This window comes from Panicum hallii, chromosome 4 (assembly GCF_002211085.1).
Source record: "Panicum hallii strain FIL2 chromosome 4, PHallii_v3.1, whole genome shotgun sequence".
In the NCBI taxonomy this organism is placed as follows: domain Eukaryota; kingdom Viridiplantae; phylum Streptophyta; class Magnoliopsida; order Poales; family Poaceae; genus Panicum; species Panicum hallii.
In genome coordinates, this window is record NC_038045.1 from 313976 (window position 1) to 332365 (window position 18390).

The window sequence follows — 18390 nt, forward strand, 5'->3', positions numbered from 1 at the left end:
CTCAACCAATGATTATATGCCAACAAAATAATTACCTGGATCTTTAAATTCTTTTCAAAGGAGTTCTTTTTTTCCAAAGAAAGACGGGATTTCAAGAGAAGATTTTGTACATATATTAGTATCATTTTGGGTGATCGGGATATCTTGTTTAATTTCAGCGTATTATGCAGCAGTATGGCATGAGTGCATGTCAGAAGTAGACACCATATGTTCTATTTAACCTTGGAGAGTGTTAGTCACACAGCAGATAAAAGGGCAAAATGATTAGTTCATCTGCACTTATCGGAGAGAACACCTCCAATGTGAAGCGTTCAAGAAGCACGCTTGCCTGTTACATTACAATATAGTGCATGGATGAGCAACCAACATGGAAAGAGACATCTCTAGCTCATAAACATGTTGCTATATTAAATTTTAATTTGTAAATATATCGTATTATAAAAAAGGTTGTGATACATTGAGTAGTGACTAGAGAGAGAGAGAGAGGATGTTTGGTACACAATTACATCATCCACATGGACTTTGGAGAAAAGGAAGGAAGCTAGTATAAGCTGCCAGCCTGGCATGATTAATCAACCGCCTCTCTCATCAGATGAGATACCAACAACTAGGAACATGATAAAGCCATTGCTTGCGAAAAATGTTTAGACTCCTCCAGATCAGATCCGAGTGAGTCGAGTCCCCAACTCAATTATATAAATGCATGCCACTCTGATTGCCCACCAAACTCTTGCTCTTCTCTTTCTAGTAGAAATAAACCCAGCCTCTTTCTTTTTATTCCTCATATTGACTCAAGAGACTTGGGGATTAAGGGGGAAACTAGTTCAATCCATAAGGAGATGCATGGTTTACCAAATAAACTAGCCTTAATTACAGTTACTACTCCATGTACGACAAATGTTTACACGTGCTGACGCGTCCTCGCTCATTGGGGCCAATATGCATGCATGCACGCGCAGGTATATATGCTTCTCTTAAAACCAACTTGAATACACATGCATGGCTAGGGATTTTGATTGGACAAGCCCAACACATGCGTTGCATGGTCAGTCAAAACACTTTCCCTGCTACGGAGGTGCATGCTTTCAAGTTTCACCCAGCCAGGACTTAGGTCAACAGACCAACTAACTCTTCCGTCTCAAGTCTCAAGAGCAGAATCAGCAGCAAACAAGGAGCCATAGGCCATCGTCCGGCTTCCTTTTCTGTCAAACATGAAAGAATGCATGAAAACACAGCATAGCACAGCACAGCAGCAGCAGCAACAACAATTTAGCCTTTTGTCCCAAGCAAGTTGGGGTAGGCTAGAGATGAAACCCACAGAAAACAAGAATAAAAAACATAAAAAGGGCACAGGACAAAGGAAGAGTTAGGGGTTAAACAAAAAGTAAAAAAGTTCAGGTACGTTAATTGCTAATCTCCAAGCGCTCCTATCCATAGCTAATTCCTTAGCGATATTTTACTCCTTAAGGTCTCTTTTAACCGTCTCGTCCCAATTTAGTCTAGGTCTACCTCTACCTCTCTTTACATTATCGTCCCGCTTTAAAACTCCACTACGCACCGGCGCCTCGGGAGGCCTCCATTGTACATGTCCAAACCATCTCAACCGATGTTGAATCAACTTCTCCTCGATAGGTGCCACCCCGACCCTATCTCGAATCTCTTCGTTCCGGACTCTATCCCTTCTTGTAGGCCCGCAGAACCAACGCAGCGTACGCATCTCTGCTACACTCAGTTGCTGGACATGTCGCCTTTTTATAGGCCAACATTTAGCACCGTATAGCATCGCCGGGCGAATCGCCGTCCTATAGAACTTACCTTTTAGCCCCTGCGGCACCTTCTTGTCACAGAGAACGCCAGAAGCCTGCCGCCACTTCAACCAACCGGCCAAAATTCTATGCTTAACATCTTCATCAATGTCTCCATCTTTCTGAAGCATTCATCCTAGATACCGAAAAGTATCCTTCTTGGCCATCACTTGACCTTCGAGGCTAACGTCCCCATCCTCATGCCTAGTCGGGCTAAAGTCGCACATCATATACTCGGTCTTGGTCCTACTCAGTCTGAACCCCCTCGACTCTAACATGTATCTCCACAGCTCTAACTTCATATTAATCCCTGCGCTACTCTCGTCAACTAGCACACATCATCAGCAAAGAGCATACACCAAGGGATATCACCCTGTATGACCCTTGTGACCTCATCCATCACCAAAGCAAATAGATAAGGGCTCAATGCTGACCCCTGATGTAGTCCTATTTTAATTGAAAAGTCACTGGTATCGCCATCACATGTTCGAACACAAGTCATCACATTCTTGTACATATCCTTGATGAGGGTAATATACTTAGTTGGGACTTTGTATTTTTCCAAAGCCCACCACATGACGTCTCTCGGTACTTTATCATACGCCTTCTCTAGGTCAATAAAGACTATGTGTAAGTCCTTCTTCTCCTCTCTATATCTCCCCATCAACTGTCGTACTAAGAAAATCGCCTCCATGGTCGACCTCCCAGGCATGAACCAAAACTGGTTTTGGGTCACCCTTGTCAATCTTCTTAGGCGATGCTCGATAACCCTCTCCCAAAGCTTCATCGTATGGCTCATCAGCTTAATCCCCCGGTAGTTAGTACAACTTTGAACATCTCCCTTGTTCTTGAAGATCGGTACTAATATACTTCTTCTCCATTCCTCCGGCATCTTGTTTGACCGGAAAATTAGGTTAAAAAGCTTAGTTAACCATACTACCGCCCTCTCGCCCAGGCATCTCCACACCTCAATGGGGATGCCATCAGGACCCATCGCTTTACCTCCCTTCATCTTCTTCAAAGCCTCCCCGATCTCTGCCTCCTGAATCCTCCTCACAAAGCGTCTATTGGTATCATCAAATGAGTCATCCAACTCAAAGGTAGGACCCTCATTTTCCCCATTAAACAACTTGTCGAAGTATTCTCGCCATCTGTTCTTGATCTCCTCATCCTTCACCAGAAGTCGATCTGTCCCATCCTTGATGCATTTGATTTGATTTATATCTCTTGTCTTCCTCTCGCGGGTCCTAGTGATCCTATAAATATCCTTCTCTCCTTCCTTCTTACCTAGCCGTTGATAAAGGTCATCAAAAGCCTGACCTTTCGCTACACTTACAGCTCGCTTTCCAGACCTCTTCGCTAGTCTATAGCCCTCGATGTTGTTGCGCTCTTGTCGAGGTGAAGGCGTTTGAAACACTCCTTCTTCTCCTTAATAGCCCTTTGCACCTCGTCATTCCATCACCAAGTCTCTTTCACTTCCTGCTTGCCTCCCCTACTCACACCAGACACTTCTGAGGCCACCTTTCGAACATATGTCGCCATCTTTAGCCATATATCATCTACATCTGCTTCTTCTTCCCAAGGCCCCTCGCCTAGCATCCTCTCCTTAAACGTTTGTGCCTCTTCCCCTCTAAGCTTCCACCACTTCGTTCTCGCAATCTTGGCACGTTTGTCCCGGTGGGCACGTACCCGAAAACAAAAATCCGCCACCACAAGCTTGTGTTGGGGGACAACACACTCCCCAGGTATCACCTTACAATCTAAGCAGGCACATCTATCCTCTCTCCTAGCAAGGATAAAGTCAATTTGGCTCGAGTATTGTCCATTATGGAAGGTCACTAGATGGGACTCCCTCTTTCTAAAGAGGGTATTCGCTAACAGCAGGTCGTAGGCCAACGCAAAATTCAAAACATCCCCCCCTTGTTCCTACTACCATATCCGAAACCCCCGTGTACTCGCTCATATCCTACATTAGTCGCACCCACGTGGCCATTGAGGTCTCCTCCTATGAAGAGCTTCTCACTGATAGGCACGGTACTAACCATGCTATCAAGGTCTTCCCAAAACTGACTTTTAGAGCTCTCACTAAGACCTATCTGAGGGGCATAGGCACTTATCACATTCAGAACCAAATCTCCAATGACCAACCGCACTAGAATAATCCGGTCGCCTTGCCTCCTAACATCTACAACTCTATCCTTAAGACTCTTATCGATCAAGATGCCTACACCATTCCTACCCGAAGTAATCCCCGTGTACCAAAGCTTGAAGCCAGAACCCTCCACCTCCTTTACCTTCTGGCCCTTCCATTTAGTCTCCTGCACGCATAGAATATTTACACGCCTCCTAATTACTACATCGACTAGTTCTCTTAACTTAACTGTTAGAGACCCTACGTTCCAACTACCTAAACGAATCCTAGTTAGCTCGACTAGCTTCCTTATCCTTCGCACCCGTCGAGAGAGATGCGAAGACGCTTGCTCATTTTTCACTACACCCGGACGCAGATGTAGCGCGCCACAGAGGCTGCGACAACCCGACCCTTGCTCACTTATCATCGTACCCGGATCACGATACGACGCGCCCCTGAGCGGATGACATACAGCACAGCACAGCACAGAAATATATATCCATGGACGATAGATAGCATCATCTGCGGAGGGAGCAGTGTCATTCATCCAAAGTAACAGACGGGGAGTTCCTTTAACAAAATGAAAAGGATACCAGAAAATGGTTAAGCATTTGGGAAATAACATCAACAGCAGTCGACCAAAGCTAAGAAGACAGTCACAATTTAATCAAATTTCTTCACTTGGATGCACATTAAGATCATAGTAGCTGTTAAAGTTATGATGTAAGAAGCAGGGAAAACAGGCTCACACATCAATCATGAAAGTCTTATTTATTGTCTACTATATTCCTTTGATACCAGATCACTTCTAATTCTGACATAACAAAGCAATCGTGTTCACCAGTAGTTACCAACATTTACACCATAATCACAAGGGAGCAAAGGAATCATTTGCCCAGAGAAGGCAGCAGCTACTAAACCTTCAGTATCTGAATACCATTGGTTACAACATGACATTTATTAGAATGATGATATGCATAACAGGTACAACTAAATGGGTTTGTCAAACCCCCTATTACTAATGACATCAAATGGGAAGAGTGGAACAGAAACAATACCGGTAGAAATACCCTGTCACTTATATACCATAAAACAAGCACATTTGTATTAAAAATCAAAGCAAAGGCGAGATCTACCGAGAGAGATTTACCTCCTCTCCCTCTTCGTCCGAATAACCACTTCAACATACAAAAATCTCACAACAAGCATAGCTAAGACAAGCATCTGCCGACTATACGCTATGGTACCTCACTAATCAGCTTTCACCGAAGCTGAAGTTTCGGCTGCTGTAGGAGAGGAGCACACGTTGTGCAACACCTTGCTATCAGAGGAACAGTGTGACGTTTTTAACTTCTTGAACTTCCATACAGATGTAATCTTCATCGGCGCCACACCATCACCTGGGGCCTTTGCATATGTTGGACTCCCATGCTTTTCTGTTCCATTTCCATTCAACTTTGATTCATCCTGTCCTATAGGTTGCACTTGTACAGAGGGTTCTGTTTCTCTGGGCTCTTCTGTTTCTTTATTGTTATGTTGGTTCAGGAGGAGTTCCTTCCTCCTGATCTTCACTTTTCGGCCGGCGCTCAAGTTTCCAGCCCCAACCCCGTTATCAGCAGCATTGCCGCTACTCTTCGCAGCATGCTTAGATGGGTCATCGCCACGATCCTCATGCTTGAACAATGGAACAGTTGTCTCACTAGATTTCCCCTCAGAGCATCCATTAGGTAAGCCGCCACCAGCCTCAATTGGCGCATGAGTTGAAGAACCATTGCAAGCATTGCCGCCACCCTCACCGTTACCATCACCGGGGGCAGCTCCGTCTTTGCCATCACCAACGGTGCCACGAGGTCTCTTGGGTGGTCCAGTGTGAGAGATCCTTGGCGAGCTATTCATGGCACGGTGCAAATTGCGTGCGATCTCTTCGTCGGACTGCTTGCGTCTCCTAGGCTTGGGAGCATCCCCCAGGGTTCCATTGGGCCTGTACAACATCTTGACCTGGACATGCTTCTTCCTCGACTTGACCTTGAACTGGAGGCCATTCCTGGACGCGCCGGTCCTGGAAAAGGAGTCGAGGAACTCCATAGCAGCCCGCGCAGCTGCCCTAGCCTTGGCGGCCACGGCCGCCTTCTCCGCGGCGGCGGCGCGGGCGGCCGCGGCCGCATCGGCAGCGGCTTCAGCAGCCGCCCTCGCAGCCTCGATCATTTCCTCTGGCGAGGAGCCCGAGGCGTTGGCGGCGAGCGCCATCTCGCGGAGGCGGGCGGCGAGATCGCCGGAGGCGAGCGGGGACGGGAGGGGGTCGGCAGCGTCGCAGGCGGTGGCCGCCGTCCTGAGCCCGGCCAGCAGCCGCTTCCGCGGTGGCAGGTGGGTGTTCAGATCCGACGGCTCCATTTCCAGATCACAATTCAAATCATCTCGCCGATGCACCGCAAGATCGAACGCAGCCGCCGATGGAAACAGCTAAATCTGTGCTCCCATCCCGAACCAAGCAAAGGTGAGGCGAGGTCCTAGCCTAGCAGGCAAATAAAAATGATTGCTTTAGCATCAGAAGCATCGAAATCTGCGTCGAATTAGGAATAGGAGTGGAGGGGGAGAGAAACCCTACCTGGGGGTGCGCGGGCCGGACAAAGATCGGCGGGTAATTGGAGTGGATTTTGTAGGTAAGTCCGGCGTTGCGACCTGTGAGGGAGGAGGAAGAAGAGGCGACGAGGGGATCCCCCAAAACCCAAGGCAACACCAACAGGAGGGTGGTGGAGGTGGAGGAACAGATCAGGCTTGAGAGCCACAGTTTTTTCTTTTCTTTTCTTTTCTTTTCTTTTCACCAAGCATTGGAATTGGATTGCTGCTCCAGTTTTCCGGCACAAACACATAAAAAAGATGGAGACGCCCCATCCTCTCTTTCAGGTTTCATCGGAACTGTCTGTCTGTATGTTATTCCAAATATCAAACCCATAAGCAAAAGCAACTTAATCAACAATTCATAATATACACATACATTATTCAAAAATAATAACTCATGCTATACCACCCTCCAATAAGAAATAATTATGCACCAAGAAGTAATTATATTTTTCATAGTGAAAAATAACTACTTATCTTTTGTAAAAATTGATTACATGAGAAATGAGTACCCATGATGAGGGACAACACGAATGGATAGGAATGAACCTAATCAAGTATAGTATGGTCAATGGGTTACCAGCAGAGACGCTACTAATAATATGGTTGCTTCTGATTAATGGAGCTACGAACTAGGGCAACCACACTATGATGAGCTCATTGCATGTTTTGAGATTCATGAATTTCGTTTAGGCTGGATCCGTGAGTAACAGGTAATTTGTTTCTCCGCTGCAACACACGCAATAACATCGCCAATCGTATTCACCGTGGCTTTGCATAACCAAATCACTACCTATGAGTCGTCTGAAGAGGATCCCCAAGGTTTGATCCGGTGACAATGACATCTTGATCACTAAAAGCTTCTTGGTGCCGACCTTCTGTAGCTTGCGGCTCTCTCTTGACAAATGCTCTCGCCAGCAACAGCTATAATCCTTGTACTGCAGTTGAGCCCATGAAGAGACCAACAAAGGATGATGAAAGAAGTGGTACAATCCCATATATGTTAACCATTTACCGTCATCCATCAAAATTGGCGCCACGTCATCTTAAATCCAGTCAAATGGAGTTAAGAGAAAACACTCCGGTTTTTGTAGTTGACATACTATGATATAAATCTGGTTCAAATGGAGTGGAGGAGACAAAATACCTGGTTTTAGTGAACTAATGATTTATGTCTGATATACTACGAGTAGGGTGGAATCTCGAGCTAAGACAATAATAAGGTTTGGAGGTAAATATGACCCTCTTTTTTTTCCTTTCAGTCTCTGTATAAGTTGGTTGGTATTTTTTTTGGAGGCTATTTTGGACTATTTTGGGCCGAGATGAATAATAGGCTGGTGGTGGAGATCGATGGACGCAGGTGGGGCAAGACCGGTCGGTGGGTGGGCCCCACACGGACCGGGCTTTCCAACGGCCACCGAAAGAAAGGCGATGCTACGGCCCAAAAAGTCGGGTCAACGGCGCGTTTCTTTTCTATTCTAATTGGATGTTCTCCAACTGAATTCCATCCCATCTGTAGATGAGCCGAGGGATGGAGGTGGGGGGTGGATCGTCCGCCGCACGCCACGCCGGCGGCGACAGCTCCAGCTGCTCACATCTACATGCACACCCGGGGCCTCTTCAGTCTCCTCCTGCGGCTTCCATCTGCCTGGTTCGAGCTGGATAAGGAAGAAGAGCCAAGAAGCTCGGCCATGTCAGAAGGCTGCTAGAGGAATTCTACGGCCACACCGACGCGAATGCGGACGCCCTTATTGTTGGGGATCGCCATCCCCGACAGGGTCTCACCGAAGGTTATGCCGAAGGTTTCGTGAAACCTTTGGATGGTTTAAAAGGTATTACATGGTTTTTGATTTGTCTTGCAGGACTAGCCCTTTCAGTGATGGTCGAAGGTTTGCGCCTAGCTGAACGTGCGAATGTTACATTGTGACCATCGGCAAGGATGGACCAACCGCTTGGACCTGTGACGAGCACATCGGAGGCTAAGGCCGACTTCTAGGCGACGAAGGAATCATTTGCACAACCTTCGACGATGCCAAGACCTCGAACGACGGATCGAAGGTTTCATGGAACCTTCGATAACACATGGGAAGCCTGATTACCTTCTAGTGAACAACTTGTACACGCCAACGTCCGGAAGTGACCCAAAAACCAGAATATCCTACGGATATTCGGGGTAGGTAGGGGTATTTTTGTACTATGTAACGAAGGTAGGGGGTATAAATACCCCCACCTTTTACGGTAATCGGGATGAACTTTTAAGATTTTGAGAGCGCATATAAAGTTATTCCGTTGACTCAGAAAACCATTATCATTTTTCTATTTGGAAAATATCCTTCGGATCCTAACAGAGACGCCCACTGTGTTCTCATCTCGACAAAAGAAAAACTTCTATGGCACCACCAAAGAAGAAGACCATGAGTTCCGAGACAATCACTAAGCTTGAGCCAATGGCACCAAACACTAGCCGTCCGAATGAGGAAACTCTACCTCTGATGCAAGGCCAAACCCTCAGAGCCCAGAACTAAGACCCTCGAAGATACTGCTCCACAAGAACCAGTAGTAGAGCCCACACTGATGGAGGTTCCAGCACAACTCAAAGCCGTGGAGAAAGCAAATGGTAAAATTAGCACTCAAGTAGCGGCTAAGAGAAAAGAAGCCCAAGTGGCCAAGCAGCTGGCTGATGCCAAGCGCAAGCTAGCAGAGATGCAAGCAGAGCTCGATAACCTTCGTAGAGCTCAATAAGAGTTTGAACAAGAGGAAATACCTTCCGATAACCAAACCACAAACCACTACATAGAAAACCATAGCCCCTACCATGAAGTGTACCATCATCACGAAGATCGTTTCCAAATAAAAACCCACCGACCATCACCCCCACCACAAGCATTCGATCCTAGTTCACCACTGTCGATGACCCTGTAGCAAGTTCCATGGCCGCAAGGCTACAAGCCTCTCCAGCTTCCAAAATACAACGGCTCTGTAGACTCAACCTAATTCCTTATGACATATGAAGTCACAATTGCATCTGCTAGAGTGGATGATTCCATCATGGCTAAGTCATTCATCGTGGCTTGCGAAGGTCCAATCACTACCTGGTACTCCTATCTACCACCAAGGTCCATCACGAGCTGGTGTGATCTCAAAAACAAACTCAGACAAGATTTCTAGTGGTTCAGGAGGGATGACTCATCCACAGCCGATAAATTCCGATACCTCCAGCAGGACAAAGAACCACTCTATGACTACTTCTAAAGGTTTGTCCAGAAGAAGGCACAAACCCTAAACTTTCCAGAGCGCATGGCAATCAAAAAATGCATCGAAGGTTTACTGCCAGGGCCACTAGCATCTCATTGTCAAGAGAATCTCCAACAATTCTTCGAGAGTTATATGCAGAGATGGAAAAGTATGCAAGATCCAACGCAGATCACAAGAAGAGGGTAGAAATGAGAAAAATGATGAGGCACAACTCTCAACCAGGATGGCATAACCCAAACCACTACAACCCTCGACCATAGAACCCACAATACATCCTCCCAGTCCAACCTCAACAAGAGGACGAGTCCCAAAGTATCCTGCCCTTCATTACCCCAACTAAGCGTCATTGGACCGGAGCAAAACAAATCCTTAGATATCTAAATGGTACTAAGGATCTTGGCTTATTCTTTCAGAAAACTGATAATTCTAACTTGGTTGGATACACTAATGCAGACTATTTGTCTGAGATCACGAACAGGTTTTGTATTCCTTCATGAAGGAACTGCCATATTATGGAAGTCATCTAAACAAACATTAGTAACTACCTCCGCAAATCATTCTGAAATCATTGCACTATTTGAAGCATCATGTGAATGCGTGTGGCTCCGCAGAATAATAAACCACATTGAACAACCTTGTGGTATTGGTTCCTCAGAATCACCTACCATTATCTATGAAGATAATGCTGCTTGTATGATAAATATGCAGACAGACTACATCAAGAGCAATATCACCCAACATATTGCTTCTAAGTTGTTTTATCCCCATGAGCTTCAGCAAAGTGGAGAAATAAACATTTTATAGACAAAGTCTTATGATAATCTGGCAGATCTCTTCACCAAATCCCTACCTACTTCCATATTCGAGAAATATGTTAAAGGGATTGGTATGAAACAGCTCAGAGACTTGCAAGCTTTATGGGGAGACCCTCTGAATGATGGATCTTGTTAGACGCTTCACATTGTACTATTTTCTTTTATGAGTTTTTACCATCAGATTTTCTCATACAAAGTTTTTAACGAGACAATGATTGATGCAAGCATATGCCGTATCTCATATATTCCCTACAGGGGTTTTTCTAGAGATAAAACAAGGCATGGATTACTCCTTAAATCTTGCTGGTTCATGATAGAGTAATCACAAATCAAATTATTCCTATTTTTTCCCATAGGATTTTTTAAAGAAATTAAAGGACATGTTAATCTCAAGATAGCCTCGGTCAAAAGGGGAAGTATTACAAAACATCTTTATTTATCCTCGTCAATGCAGCAGCCATGGAGTGAGCAACAGACATGGAGTTAAGGCCATGGTTAAGGCCATGAATCCACGTTATTGCTGCTGTTACAAAGAGAATTATGTACTACACTAATACCCAGAATTAGTGTGTTTGTAATCTCCCTATATAAGGGATCTTGACATCAATGAGAAAATTGCTAATTCACTATTTTCACAGCTCTTATTGGGAGCACTCTTGTCTCTACAATTTCATTTCTAACAGTTTCTACTGTGCTTATTGGAGTGTCAAACTCTCAGATAATTTCTCTATTGAGGGATACTTCTCTTTAGTAAATACAAAAAGAAAACTTATATATAGTAAGGTGCTGAATTTCCAAGACATGCAACTTTTGCATTGAAATTTGCAGCTCAAGTCGCTTGTCGATGTAAGCATCTGCTTGGTTTTGTCAGATGAAAACCTCTATGAGAAGGTCTTCAATCAGTTCATCGAAGATGGCACGTTCAATCTTCCTCCCAACAACATAGGCATCCTCGTACAAAACCTCAGCCCATGCAGAATTCCGGATTTCATATGCCACCATGCTATCTATTGTCTGCATTTCCTGCATTTGGGGGTTCCTTAGCGTTTGCACCTGAAATTTGAGTGAAACAGAGCTCTGGTCAAAAAATAAAAAAAAATAACATTCCACTATAGAACATGCATGCCCATTATTTCGTCGAGATCACTGACCCGCTGCCACACATCATCTACCAGCCTCATCCCTCTCGACACACCAGTACTGTCAATGACCCATTGCCGTAGCGAGGAACCGGTTTTCGCACCCTGCACCAAGCTCTGCAGTGCTTCGTTGGCAAGGTCGAACAGCATCCTGTGATCCGTTGCGTTTCCTCCAGCGTCGCTGTACATGGCAATGCCATCATCGCAATACTTGCCGCGGTAGTAGTAGATGTCCTCTACCTCCTCGAAGATGTCGTCGCAGATCGGTCTCGCCATCGAGTCCACCCTTGCATTGCCCTTGTTGTCCAGTGACCCATCGTCGTATAAGCCAGCAGCAACAAGGATCTCTCTGACGTAGGCCTTGTCGAGGTTGCACGCTGTTTCAACAGTAATTTCCGTCCTGTATGACAATTCACTGGCAGGTGCCTCAAATTCTGACAGACATTTTGGGCTCAGTTCTGCAAAAGATTAGGTTCAAAAGCTATAAAGTTTTCAAACAAAATGTAGCATAAATCACCGTATGTGGTTTTGCAGCCTTGAAGCCTGTCGTACCTGGCAAGGTGCAGTTCAAGTCGTTGAAGAAATGGCGGCAACTGTGGCCTACAACCTCCAGTTTGGATACTGGGCTAGGAGGCAACTCGGTGAGATTAGCCTAACAGCAAGCCAAAAGCAACAGAATTTCAATCAGCCCATGTTCTCTGGGTGAAACAGTCACAGTTCCTACCAAGCAAGGGGTATCCTGTTTGTTGATATATTACTTGCCTGCGCAACCTTGAAGAGGTTGAAAGTAGTTTCAGGAGGCGAAGGCGTCGTGCCGATGGCCATCTGAGGGTGGAGCTCCCCAAGACCAAGAGACGTCTTTTTCGACCAATGCGTCTTCCTCCTGAACAGATTCCTTCTAAGGCTGAAGCTGTGCCTCAGGCTTGAGACCGCCCCCCTGATGAAGCCAAAAGGAGTATTGTTCTTGCTTGTCATCGATGCAGCACCTTCTGAAGCTTCATGCGTGGCGCTCCTCACACTGCCATCCCCAAACAGCCTACCTAGGGAGAAGCCCAACTCCGGTGCAGAGAACGATCGGAACAGTGCCCGTGCTGGGGACGCACGGTCATCCTTGTGCTTCATCAGGCACTCGCTCCTGAAACTTTGCTCGCCTAGTAGTCCATTAATGCCTGACGGAGATACATCTGCCAATGACCTGACCCTTTCTCTGCTAATGATCGAGCAGGAACTCATTGATTCTTCATCGTCTTTATTCGGTGATGACACTGTTTCGGTTATTGATATGACACTCTTGAGCCTGTGAGCAAGGATGTTCCTCGCGACTATCCTGACATGCTCCGGAGATGCATTTTTTGTAGTAGCTTCCTTGCGTTTGCGGTCGCTTCTGAAACCGCGGAAGGACTCTGACCGGAAGAGTCTTTTACCATGGTCCTTGGTGACAGTTTCTTTGGTCTGCTTTGCGATGTCGCGAGAGATTTGCGTTGCCTCAGTTCCCCAGCAAGTTACTGCGTTGAGCTCAGTCGTATCGTTCGCTTTGAGCTCTTTCTGAAGCATCTCCTTTACCTCCTGAAGAATCCTGGCCATGTTGCCATCCCTCTTCGCCTTTGGCACACCAAACAACGGTCCCTGACCATCGGAGCGAGGCTTGAGGAGCAGTATCGGCGTCCGTGACCGCAGCAACTCTTCATCAGTTGCGCTGTGGTCATGTCCGTCCTTGCCTGCCTCAAAATCTCCGGAATTTTCTGATGCTGCAGCACAGGGACTTGCTCTCAGTACTGTAGTGACCTTCTCTTCAGCGGCAACTACAACCTTATTGTTCCCAAACGCTGTAACATTTTTCAGTGAATTCTCATTCTCCATTGCCTTGCTGTTTGCAAAACCATATCTTGCCATCTTTTGCTTGCGCAGGTTCTCCTGTGCGATCATCTGGATGCACCTACTTTCCAGATCCTTGCTAGGAGTATTCCCAAACGCTGCAACAGTAGTAGCTAAGCAATCGTCCAGTGCTTTGGATGTCTGCCATGCCTGGAAATCCTGCTTGATCTTCTGGAGCAGGTCCTCCTGGGGATGACGGCGCTGGCGCGAGCGTGATCCTCCGGGCACCCTCGTCTTCTTCAGACAACGCCTGGAACCGGAATCTCCTCCATTGCGGCTGTGGTACGACAGCAGGCTGCTGCACCTGGCTTGCTTGAATGGCGCGGAGCGAGGCGAGACGACCTTGATCTCAGCTGTGGCAGGTGGTTTGAGGCGATGCGGTTGGATGATTGCTGCAGGCTTTGGTGCCGGCGTCGGGATGGCGTCGACGCCCATGAGACGAGCAATGACATTGGGCGGCTGGATGGGTATCTTTCCCTCTCTGGATGGCTTATTATTAGTATTACGAACCATCCTCTGCAATTCTGCATGGTAGGAAAGACACTGGTAACGTGAGTTGATAAGTAGGACGAGTATGGTGCCTTTGTTTTTGTGTCTGAATTCTCAGGCTGTACAGGCGGACAATTTGTGTGAGAATGAGATAGATGACAAAAAATAAACGACGCACTGATCTTAACTCGCATGGAGAGACAAGGGAAGAGAGTGCTGCTACAAGTGCTAAATTGATGAACCAAGTAGGTACCTGAAACCAAGAACATGTATAAGGCGGCAGTGCCTGAATTGAACAGGTGAGGTGAGAAGACAGGACGAGACAAACCTTGCCTCTCCGCCTGCTTCCTGCTTCTTCTGCCCATGGGTATGAATTGCAGGAGGCAGACGCAGGCAGCTCAAGGGATCTGAATTGTTGGCGTCACGTCGAAACGAAAAATGGGAGAGGACAGGTAGTCGCACGCACGATTCCACGAACTCGAAGAATACTGAAACAAAAAAAAGGAAAAGCCCCCGGCGAGGATCGAACTCGCGACCTTTCGCTTACGAAGCGAACGCACTGCCACTATGCTACGGAGGCCAGGTTAAATTTGCCCCTCAAATCGCGTATTACTATTTCAATATCTGCAATCCCACAGCTACAGTTTAGAGTGGATTGGATAATGTATTATGATTTAAGGTTCCGCTGTTTTCGATAAAGATGTGCACCGTTGGACATTTTTTTCATTCCATCCCATCGATCCTGCAGCATACGTACAGCGTTTATATGTGCTAGTATCAGCTTAGAATTAGGGCCGGTTTGGCAGAGCTCCCAGAGCTGATTCTCTGCTGAATCCAGTAAGAACTCTGCCAAACAGTTTTTTAGAGAGAAGTGATTCTTTGCTGATTCTGTGGAGTGATTCTCTGAAATGAACTAAGAGACTGGGAGCTGAAAAAAGTAGCTTCTCCTGATTCTGTGAAGTGATTCTCCATCCTAATTTTAAAAGTTTATACTAGAGAATCAAAGAGAATCATCTTCAGCCACAGAATCACTTCTCTTAGAGAATCAGCTGCCATAGAGAATCAGGATCAGTTGGAGCTCTACCAAACTGGCCCTTAATGAACCATGATTTGCCACATAACAATGGCCCTCTTATCCGTGGTGTGGTTGCCATGATCAATATTTAGGCAAGTCTATCAACCATCAAACGTTGTGTTCAAAGATAGAGAAGATTATTAGCATGCATTTTCTGATCTGACCACATCACAACCATTCCATTCTCGATTCTGCGCATCAAAAACCAACCAACCACACAAAGGGTAACCAACCGCCACTGCAAGTCAACAGCACGCCAAAGATTCAAACTGTAGTGTAGTGTAGTGCCAACCAACCATCCTGCGCGCTCATGTACCACCCATACGGCCGCGCAGCAACACAAGAGACGAATCCCTGCAGCACCCAGGGATAGGATATGCAGGAGAACAAGGATTACTTAATCTAACATTACCCAAACTGATATTATCACAATGTTAGCCGATGACAATGGAAACAGTAATCTAGGTACAAGCGGGGATTGCCGGTGTGCCCACCGCGCAAACACTAGCCCGCCGGTGGCGCCAACAAGGAGCGATATCCATTATAGGACAGACAAAAGTAAAACATCACGATGTGAAGTGAAACTGAATAATTCTAGTAGACTGGATAGGCTCCTTTTAATTCCCGCCACAGGGCCTTTGCATTCGCAGCTCCATTGTTCAATGGAGCATCAGCTTGACCTGAGCTTACTCGTCATCGTCTTCATCCTGCAAACACAGCACCATGCAAACGGTTTTAAGCCTCCACACAACAATTCATGCCTACTTGGACTGACAGCTCTACTTAAAACCTACCAAGAGAGTTTATACTAGTCAGATCATTCAATCAAATAGTATCTATAGAAGCCTAGTACTAATCTAAGACATGCACCGTAAAGTCTTGGATGAACAAAATGAATGCAGGTTGTAAACTTGCTAAGCAGCATCACTGACAGATGTATACCTCCTCACTACCCTCTTCATCATCCTCATCGTTGACCTCAGACTTTGACTTGTCAGACTCCTCTTCTTCCTCCTCCTCTTCCTCCTTGGCAGGAGCCTTCTTGGCAGCAGTGCTCTGACAAAGCCAACACATGATTGGTTAGTACTGAATAAGGAGCAGCAGGAACAAGAGTAAAAGCGAAGCGGAATCTGTATTATTTCTACCTCGCCCTTGTTGTAGGCAGCAATGGCCTTGTTGTACTCAAGCTTGAGTTTATTGGCCTTGGCTACATAAGGAGCCTTGTCCTGCAGTAATCCGCAACCAAACATGTAAGAATCATCACAGTTTCGGTCAAACCTAATCGCAGCAACTAGTAGTAGTCGGTGAGTGTAATGTGTAGATGAAGCTTACCGCATCGGTCAGGGATTTCCACCTGTCACCGGCAGCTTTCCCCACCTGAAAAAAGTTCCACCAGGAGGATAGGAAAAATAAATTAACCACGAGGTCAAAGTTGCTATTATGTGTCACGAAAAAAAAAGTTGCCCCTCTAATGGAGAGTTGGGTATTTTTAGGAACTTACCGCAGCAACAGACTTGTTTTTAGGGTTCTTCTCCTTGAACTCCTTACGGAATTCGTCCCTAACCAAAAATAGATCAAACCACCACCCAAGAAAAAAAAAGAAGCGAGAAAAAAATTAAGCAACTAGGATCAGATCATCATCTCACATGAAGACGAAGAAGGCGCTGGGCGCCCTCTTGGGCTTGTTGGGGTCCTTGCCGGCCTTTCCCTTCCTGCCCTTGGCCGGCTTCTCCGCTCCCTTACTCTTCACGGCCAACCTGAAGAGGGGATGGGGGGGAAAAGTCAAAACCACGTCGCAACGCGTAGAAATCGAACTGTTTCGGTCGCGGCGGAACAGATCTGCCCGAAGGCGATCGAAAACGTCGTGACTCTTACTTGGCGTCGGCCTTGGCGGCGCCCTTGGATTTGGCCCCCTTCATGGCGGATTCCTGCGCAGACACCGAGGGAAGCGGTCAGATCCGCGGGCGGCGGAGGGAATCCCGCTTCCAATCGGGCGGAGCGGCGTCGAATCGACGGCGAATTGGGGGGCGGGGCGGCTCACCTGGACGGGAGGCGACGCGGAGAGGGGAGGGCAAGCCTGGCGCTGGGAGGGAGGGGAAAGGGGAGGAGGAGACGGAGAGAGGCGGGCGCGGAGGGCAGGGGATAAGAAGGAGGCGCGCCCCCGAGGGGCATATCTGCGATTCCGCCCCGCCTCCGGGGGCCCCAAGCCAACTCCTAATTTGAATTTTCGTACCGACGCCCAACTTTCCTCACCCGGGCGGATCCACTCCTCCATGACGCACGGGGCCGGGCAGCGGTGGGTCCGACCTGTCATCCTGATCTCCACCGCGCGGATTAGGGCTACCGGCGCCCGCGTACAGGTGGTGGAGGGGGTATTCGCGGATGCTCCGAACCCGGGGGTGTTTTCCGCGAAACCGGCGGTGGCAGGGGCTTGGGCGGGATTCTGGAAAATTTCGGCCCTGCCGCGATGTGCATGCGCCGCGCGGATCGCATGACAGGTAGGGACGCGATCCCCGGGGCCACGCGCCAGTGGCCCGGCGCCAGATATTTTCCGGGGCGCCACGTCACCGATCCGCGAGAGGGCGCCTGGTTGGCTGGAGCGCGGGGGGCTGCGCGTTGTGCTTCTCGCTGTGCTTTCTGCGACGCAAACCCTGGCCTGGTTTGCGGTCTCGGAGCCTCCCATTTGTCTGAGTTTTTGCTGTTAAACCATGGGTCGTGGCCATCCTTTACCTAGGCCTTGTTTTGTTTAGTTCACAGCGCAAAAACGTAAAAAAACCGTAAACGCAAAGATGCTAAAAGAATCTTGCTAATTTGAAGTACTAAATGAAGTCTATTTACAAAACTTTTTGCATGGATGGGCTGTAAATCGCGAGACGAATCTAATGAGCCTACTTAATCCACATTTTGCAACAGTAATGCTACAGTAACCATCCGCTAATTATTGCTTAATCATGGATTAATTAGCATCATTAGATTCGTCTCGCGATTTACAACCCATCTATGCAAAAAATTTTATAAATAGACTTCATTTAGTACTTCAAATTGGTAAGATTCCTTTGCGCAAATTTTTTTTCGTTTACAGGCCCGAACTAAACAGGCCCCTGCATACAAAAGGGGCAATGCTTTCGAGAGTACAAAGCTCATCCTTGCGACGCGGGCGGTAGAACACCAACCGTACTAGGGGCGG

At 47.1% G+C, this 18390-nt stretch overlaps 3 protein-coding genes and 1 non-coding gene across 8 annotated transcripts; all 4 read right to left on the reverse strand.

Annotated features, from left to right (window-relative positions):
* Positions 1-942: 942 nt before the first annotated feature.
* LOC112890089 (translation initiation factor IF-2-like) lies at positions 943-6764 on the reverse strand. Of its 5 annotated transcripts, none has more exons than XM_025956938.1 (3): positions 6542-6764; positions 5184-6448; positions 943-1202 (listed from the first exon to the last, which is right to left on the reverse strand). In XM_025956938.1, the coding sequence occupies exon 2, from the start codon at positions 6325-6327 to the stop codon at positions 5188-5190; it is 1140 nt and encodes a 379-aa protein (XP_025812723.1). In that variant the 5' UTR covers positions 6328-6448; positions 6542-6764; the 3' UTR covers positions 943-1202; positions 5184-5187. The 5 variants fall into 5 exon arrangements, with proteins under 5 accessions (XP_025812723.1, XP_025812727.1, XP_025812725.1 ...); XM_025956942.1 differs by lacking the exon at positions 943-1202 and adding an exon at positions 4444-4458; XM_025956940.1 differs by lacking the exon at positions 943-1202 and adding an exon at positions 4492-4506.
* A 4531-nt stretch (positions 6765-11295) lies between these two features.
* Positions 11296-14493, reverse strand: LOC112889032. Its single transcript, XM_025955507.1, has 5 exons — positions 14457-14493; positions 12527-14163; positions 12317-12416; positions 11777-12222; positions 11296-11678 (listed from the first exon to the last, which is right to left on the reverse strand). The coding sequence occupies exons 1-5, from the start codon at positions 14491-14493 to the stop codon at positions 11493-11495; spliced, it is 2406 nt and encodes an 801-aa protein (XP_025811292.1). The 3' UTR covers positions 11296-11492.
* Positions 14494-14636: 143 nt separating this feature from the next.
* TRNAT-CGU lies at positions 14637-14708 on the reverse strand. Its single transcript has one exon. It is a non-coding gene; the product is annotated as a tRNA-Thr (tRNA).
* Positions 14709-15584: 876 nt separating this feature from the next.
* Positions 15585-17493, reverse strand: LOC112891041 (DNA-binding protein MNB1B). The gene is made up of 8 exons (XM_025957938.1): positions 17245-17493; positions 17079-17131; positions 16850-16960; positions 16705-16762; positions 16536-16580; positions 16349-16429; positions 16146-16259; positions 15585-15910 (listed from the first exon to the last, which is right to left on the reverse strand). Exons 1-8 carry the CDS (start codon positions 17476-17478, stop codon positions 15890-15892), a joined length of 717 nt encoding a protein of 238 aa, XP_025813723.1. The 5' UTR covers positions 17479-17493; the 3' UTR covers positions 15585-15889.
* Positions 17494-18390: the final 897 nt, after the last annotated feature.